Genomic DNA, 7,217 nt, shown 5'->3' on the forward strand with positions numbered 1-7,217 from the left:
AGCCCGCTGCGACCATCGCTGCGGTTATAGCCGTTGTCAACACCTCGCACCTTATCCATCTTTTCCAGAGGCAGATGCTTCGAAATCGGGTGAGGAGGCTACGGCAGCGCGGTGAGGACATGAAGTCTGAGAGGGGCACAGACCTGTCACAAAGCACGGGACCCCGAGCCGTGGACATCATGGTGGCAATGGGTCATGTTGATGCTGTGGAACGGCGATTCTGGGCACGGGAAACAAGCATGGACTGGTGGGACCGCATAGTGCTGCAGGTCTGGGATGAATCACAGTGGCTGTGAAACTTTCGGATGTGGAAGGGAACTTTCATGGAACTTTGTGAGTTGCTGTCCCCTGCCCTGAAGCGCAAGGACACCCGGATGCGAGCAGCCCTGACTGTCCAGAAGTGAGTGGCCATAGCCCTCTGGAAGCTTGCAACGCCAGACAGCTACCGGTCAGTCGTGAACCACTTTGGCGTGGGCAAATCTACCGTGGAGGTTGTTGTGATGCAAGGAGCCAACGCAATTGTTGAGGTACTGCTGTCAAAGGTAGTGATCCTGGGAAACGTGGAGGTCATCATAGATGGCTTCGCCGCGATGGGATTCCCAAACTGCGGTGGGGCTATAGATGGAACTCACATCCCTATCCTGGGACCGGACCACCAGGCCAGCCAGTACATTAACCGAAAGGGCTACTTTTCAATGGTGCTGCAAGCACTGGTGGACCATAGGGGACGTTTTACAAACATCAACGTCGGATGGCCGGGCAAGGTTCATGACGCTCGTGTTTTCAGGAACTCTGGTCTGTTTAGACGGCTGCAGGAAGGTATTTACTTCCCGGACCACAAAATAACTGTTGGGGCTGTGGAGATGCCTATAGTGATCCTCGGGGACCCAGCCTACCCGCTAATGCCCTGGCTCATGAAGCCCTATACAGGTGCCCTGGACAGTGAAAAAGAACTCTTCAACTACCATTTGAGCAAGTGCAGAATGGTGGTGGAGTGTGCTTTTGGACGTCTCAAGGGGAGATGGAGAAGCTTACTGACTCGCTCTGATCTCAGCGAAACCAATATCCCCATTGTTATTGCAGCTTGCTGTGTGCGCCACAATCTCTGTGAGAGCAAGGGGGAGACCTTTATGGCGGGGTGGGAGGTTGAGGCAAATAGCCTGGCTGCTGATTACGCCCAGCCAGACAGCCGTGCGATTAGAAGAACCCAGCGGGACGCGCTGTGCATCCGGGAGGCTTTGAAAGCTAGGTTCCTGAGTGAGCAGGGTAACCTGTGACTATTACGTTTGGTTACAGAGAAGCTGAACCTGCCCCCATTTCTTTACCCAGTGAATGTTCACTATCCTCTCCAGTTTCATACCCCGTTCCCCCCCTTCCCCGCCTTCCAACACACGTTTAAAAATAAAATCACTGGCAATTTGTTAATGAATACCGTTTTCTTTATTACTGTTTTCGCGGTAAAGTGTTGAAACTGGGACGCAGACTGTGGTGGAGAGCGGGTGTAGTGTAGTGATGGAAAGGACACTTCTAAACTCGAGGAATGACAGGCTCCTGCTTCTAGAGTGGTCCGCACTGGTGGACTGGTTGTTTCAACGGAGCCTGCCACCCCTCCTGTTCGGGACTCTGTGACTTTCTGGCAGGGGGAGGAGGGTTACATGAAAACCACCTCCCAGACTGACCAGGGTGCCTAGTGACTGCAATGTGTGTGTGACCTGCTGCTGAACCTGCCCCAGTGTCTGTACCCTAGTAAAGGTGACTGTCCTGTCCAATTACCAACTCCCTTCCCCCCCTTCAAACAGACTGTCCTCTAAAAAAACATGATGGAAACAGTAATTAACAGAAACGTATTAGCAACTACACAGTTAGGGGATGAAACTGGGATGGGGGCTTGGGTGAGGCGGGAAGGAAAGGACTTATCAAATTTTGGGGAATAACAGCCTTCTGGTGCTTGAGCAGTCTGCAGGGGTGGAGTGACAGTTTTCACGGACTCTGCTGCCCCTCCTTCTTGGTACTTTGGGTGAGGGGGGTATGGGACTTTGTGACGGGGGAGTGTGGTTACAGATAGACTGCAGCGGGGCTCTGTCCTCCTGCCTCCGGTCCTGCAGAACATCCACAAGGCGCCGGAGCTTGTCCGTTTGCTCCCTCATTAGTCCAAGCAGCGTTTGAGTCGCCTGCTGGTCTTCCTGCCGCCACCTCTCCTCCCGTTCGCTGTGTGCTCACTGGTATTGCGACATGTTCTCCCTCCACTGGGTCTGCTGGGCTGCGTCGGCTCAGGAGCAGCCCATAAGTTCTGAGAACATTTCGTCCCGTGTCCTTTTCTTTCTACGCCTAACCTGCGCCAGCCTCTGGGAGTGTGATGCCAGGGTAGGTCGGGAGACAGTCACAGCTGTGGGATGGGAAAAAGGGAGTGAATTCCTCAGAAAGATACATTTTTTGTTGAACAAAGAACATGGTCTTATTCACAGAGAAAGACTATGCACAGCACCTATCACATGCGCACTCAGGACAAGGTCGAATTTTCGGCCTTCGCATTCAGTGCCTGGGGTCTTGCAGTGCAGATCAGACAAGCGCGGCCGGACAGCGGAATTTGGGTAGCGGGCTGACGTGGTGAGCCGTAGACTTGTGACAGCTTAAAACTGTAATAATAGCACTGCCCTACTTTCACGTTCAAAGCAATGCTCCTAGCGTTGGCCAGTTCCTGCTGCCAGCAATCCGGCAAGCATGAACTCTGCCCCTGTCCCACCCCCTCGCGGCTGTCCCCGGGAAAGATCCCTCTATGCTGCCCCTCTCCCGCCTCCACCGCATGGCTGTAAACCGCCGGTTACAGTTCTGAAAAGGAACAGTCCCAATGCTAACATTTCCCTAATTCAAAGCAGGTCACCATGAGCGACATCACTCTGATGCGGATTTCAGAGAGCGACAAAGAACACATGTTTCGTGAAAGCCTGCAAAGCCCAGGGCCGTATGCCGCCATGCTCTGCAAGGCAATGATCCCGGAGTACTTGCTGCTAGCCTGGCGCGGGAACGTTTCGTACTACGGAGGACACAACAAGGCCGCTCTCCCAAGGAACCTCATGCAAAGGCTTTCCAATTACCTCCAGGAGAGCTTCATGGAGATGTCCCATGAGGATTTCAGCTCTATCCCCGGACATATCGACCGAATTTTACTGTAGCTGCACTGGCAAGGACTAAACAGTAGAGCGCCTAGGGCAAACCAATCATGATAAATCGGACATTGTTAGATTTTTTGGCAGTAGTTGCACTACCAAAGACTAAAACTTTAAGCGCCTAGGGCAAAGTAATCATGAAAAACCCACTGTTAATATTAATGTTCTGTTCAAAATAAATGTTTACATGTTTAAAACACTTACCGACTGATCCTTCCCCTGATTCTGGGTCCGGGTTAACGCCTGGGGACGGTTGGTAGGGGATCTCGGTGAGAGTGATGAAGAGATCCTGGCTGTCGGGGAAATCAGCATTGTAAGCGCTGTCGACTGCCTCGTCCTCCTCATCTCCTTCCTCATCTTCCCCGTCCGCTAACATCTCCGAGGAAGCGGGCGTCGACAATATCCCATCCTCAGAGTCCACGGTCAGCGGTGGGGTAGTGGTGGCGGCCGCACCTAGGATGAAATGCAGTGCCTCATAGAAACGGCATGTCTGGGGCTGGGATCCGGAGCGTCCATTTGCCTCTTTGGTCTTCTGGTACCCTTGTCTCAGCTCCTTGATTTTCATGCGGCACTGCGTTGCATCCCAGCTGTATCCTCTCTCTGTCATGGCTTTTGAGATCTTCTCGTAAATCTTTGCATTCCGTCTTTTCAATCGCAGCTCCGAAAGCACGGACTCATCACCCCACACAGCGATCAGATCCAAGACTTCCCGATCAGTCCATGCTGGGGCCCTCTTTCTAGTCTGAGATTGCATGGCCATCTCTGCTAGAGAGCTCTGCATCGTTGCCAGTGCTGCTGAGCTCGCCACGATGTCCAAACAGAAAATGAGATTCAAACTGCCCAGACAGGAAAATTTGAATTCCTTTTCCCGGGGCTTTTCCTGTGTGGCAGGTCAGAGCAGCCGAGCTCAGACTGCTGTCCAGAGCGTCAGAGTGGTGCACTGTGGGATAGCTCCCGGAGCTATTAGTGTCAATTTCCATCCACACCTACCCTAATTCGACATGGCCATGTTGAATTTAGCGCTACTCCTCTCGTTGGGGAGGAGTACAGAAGTCGAATTTAAGAGACCTCTATGTCGAACTAAATAGCTTTGTTGTGTGGATGGGTGCAGAGTTAATTCGATTTAACACTGCTAAATTCGACATAACCTCCTAGTGTAGACCAGGCCTTAGTGGTATCAATGCTGCTTGGCTTCACCAGGGGTATATACACATGTGTTCAGTATTTCTTTCCTTTGGAGGAGTATAAGTGCATTTGGTAGAGCTTTAGTTAGGGAGCCAGTGAGGCATTTCCATATGCCCAGTGTAAAAAACAAAAAACAAACAAAACCCCCAATCCTACTTTATAGCATAAGTTTAATATTTTGACCACTCACATGCGAATCAGGAAAATTAGAAGAATGGGATTCGCATTTTCCTTCTACAATCTCTACCCCATTTTCACTCCTCTAGTGCCCAATTCCTTTCATGTTGACCCGACAGAAGAAGTCTGAGTATAAACACAAGAGAACAGGATAATTCAGACAGAGTGAGGTTATATACTGTCAACAGTCCTGATCTTGCATCAAGATTCCCTAGTGCAGCAACCTGTATGCTGGAGAGATTCAGGGGCCCGTGCTAGTGAATCCTGATGTAACAAGCGACACTTGCCACAACGCTATATTACCATGTCTCTAAACTAAGACAGTATATTAGTCTGACCAAAATATCATTGAGGCCTTCCAATTTTGCCACCGGAACTTTGCTTTCTGTATCTATGATAAAGCTGAGCCTACTGCTACCTTTTACGTTGCTTCTAAGTGAGTCACCTGCACCCAAGAGGAACAATGATCTCAGCCATGAGCAATAGTTCTGACAGAGGCAATATTACTTTTTTTAGTTTGTCTTATTGCCAAGGTTCCTGTAGATTTCTTGGTTTTTCCCCTGTGCTCTCATTCCCCTTTCCTATTTTAACTCACCATAAAAATCCATTCTCTTTTCCCTGTGTCTCTATCCCCAATTCCTTCAGGGAGCAAATTAGGCACATTAGGGATACCATACTTGCCACTTTGTTCTATTTCAGATTATTGGAACCTACTTCTTTGCATTCATTGCATCAATCAATGTCTCAGGTAACAGGTTAATTTTAGCCATGTGTAATATTAATCTGCAGGAGGTAGATAATCTGATAATAAGATACAAAGCTGTTTCTTGGAAAACTCTCTCAGGGGGATGGCATTTTTATTTCATACAGAAATACCACAACTGAAAAGGTGAGTTAGTATAAAGGCATTTAATGAACTACAGAAGCTATCACAGTTCGGCTAAAAGTTGACTAAAGCTATGTACTGCCCCTGATCCATGTGTGTCATGGCGGCAATCCTCTTCAACATTGCCATCGACTGGGTAACACGGCGTACAACAGAAGACATGCCAAGAGGCATTAAATGGACACTCTTTTCATCCCTGGACTTCGAAGATGGGTATCTGATAGGAGAGTGACATCAACACCATATACAAGAAAAAACAACTCTACTCAACGCATTCAGCCTTCAAATTGGACTGAAAATCAACTGCAATAAGACAGATATCATGACCTTTAGTATTGCCTCACTATTACCAGTACGGATAGAGGATTGTTTCTGCATTGGTGAGAACATATTCACATACTTGGGGAGCACCATCAGCCAGGGCGGTGGAACAAGCCAGGACATCTGGAACAAAATCAATAAAGCCAGGAACACCTTCAGGAGTTTAAATACAGTCTGGAAACCATCAAAATATAACACCAAAACCAAACTCAAGATTTATCAGAGCTGCGTACTTTCAACACTACTTTATGGTGCAGAATGCTGGGGAATGAGAAAGTATGGCATGTCCAAACTGTCTTCATTCCATACAACCGGCCTCAGAAAAATCCTCTGTATCTTTTGGCCCAGAACAATCTCAAACCAAGATCTACTGACACAGTGCAGCCAAGAGGATCTGAGCACCATCATTGCCAGGAGGCTTTGGAGATGGATTGGCCATGTGCTTCGGATGGAAATGGATTCCATCACCAGATTAGCGATAAGATGGATACCTGAAGGCAAGCAAAAACGAGGCTGCCCAAAAACATGGCAAAGAGCTGTGGAAGCCGAGCTGAAAAACCTGGGGAACCATTGAAAGACTTGCCAGAAACAGATAGGAGTGGAGGAGCTTCGTCACTACCTAAATGCCAGAGGCGTAATAGGAGGATGATGATGACGACGACAAGTGCCCCTGATCCATGCTCACCTTATGGCCTTTTATATTACCCTGGCTTGAGCTGCTGTACATACATAATCTGCCTTGTATTTTAAATTCAATTTAATAAAACTTAAACCCTGACTTTAAAAGTGTTAAACACCAGAACAGCTGAATTAGAGTTTTATGTGCTTCTCCTCACTATAGGATCCAAGCACCTTCTGGTACAATATATTGTACTTATACCTAAATTGAGCTGTGGTTGTTTAGCTCTTTGCTGTTTCGATCTGGATTTTTGGAGGTTTTCCCGATGATAGCTGTAAACTTTTAACATTTATTAAGATCTTAAACCAGGATCTTGCAAAGGGTTCCTTGGGAGCAAACTCTATGCCCATGTGGAAGCTCCGCTGATGCCTCTAGAGATCCTGCATGGGCCCTGCATGGAGCAGCTTTCAGGATCAGGGCCTTAGTTTGGATTATATATTTTTCTATCAGTAACTCATCACTGCTCTGTATTCTGCAATCTCACTGGAGCTAATAATAGAAATGTAGGGCAGGAAGGGATAGGGTGACCAGACAGCAAGTATGAAAAATTGGGATGGGGGTGGGGGGTAATAGGCACCTAAGACAAAGTCCCAAATATCAGGACTGTCCCTATAAAATCAGGACATCTGGTCACCCTAGGAAGGGACCTCAAGAGCTCATCTAGTCCAGCCCCCAGCGCTGAGACAGAGCCAGGTAAGCCTGGACCATCTTTCTCAGGTGTTTGTCCAACCTGTTCTTTAAAAAATAATATATTATTATTAATAATACACTCCAGTGATGGGGATTCCACAGCCTCCTTTGG

General features: G+C 48.3%; 1 protein-coding gene across 1 annotated transcript; it reads right to left on the reverse strand.

Annotated features, from left to right (window-relative positions):
* Window positions 1–2,010: 2,010 nt before the first annotated feature.
* On the reverse strand, window positions 2,011–3,947 carry LOC135984091 (myb/SANT-like DNA-binding domain-containing protein 2). Its single transcript, XM_065598529.1, has 2 exons — window positions 3,372–3,947; window positions 2,011–2,386 (listed from the first exon to the last, which is right to left on the reverse strand). The coding sequence occupies exons 1-2, from the start codon at window positions 3,925–3,927 to the stop codon at window positions 2,271–2,273; spliced, it is 672 nt and encodes a 223-aa protein (XP_065454601.1). The 5' UTR covers window positions 3,928–3,947; the 3' UTR covers window positions 2,011–2,270.
* Between the last annotated feature and the right edge of the window lie 3,270 nt (window positions 3,948–7,217).

This window comes from Chrysemys picta, chromosome 5 (assembly GCF_011386835.1).
Source record: "Chrysemys picta bellii isolate R12L10 chromosome 5, ASM1138683v2, whole genome shotgun sequence".
NCBI classification, from domain to species: domain Eukaryota; kingdom Metazoa; phylum Chordata; order Testudines; family Emydidae; genus Chrysemys; species Chrysemys picta.

Excerpts from the sequence above, each read along its gene's own strand:
- LOC135984091 (XM_065598529.1), bottom strand. The coding sequence starts at position 3,927 with ATGGCCATGCAATCTCAGACTAGAAAGAGGGCCCCAGCATGGACTGAT. Across the intron at positions 2,387-3,371 it reads ATCAGGGGAAGGATCAGTCG|CTGTGACTGTCTCCCGACCT; the intron begins GTAAGTGTTTTA and ends CCCATCCCACAG.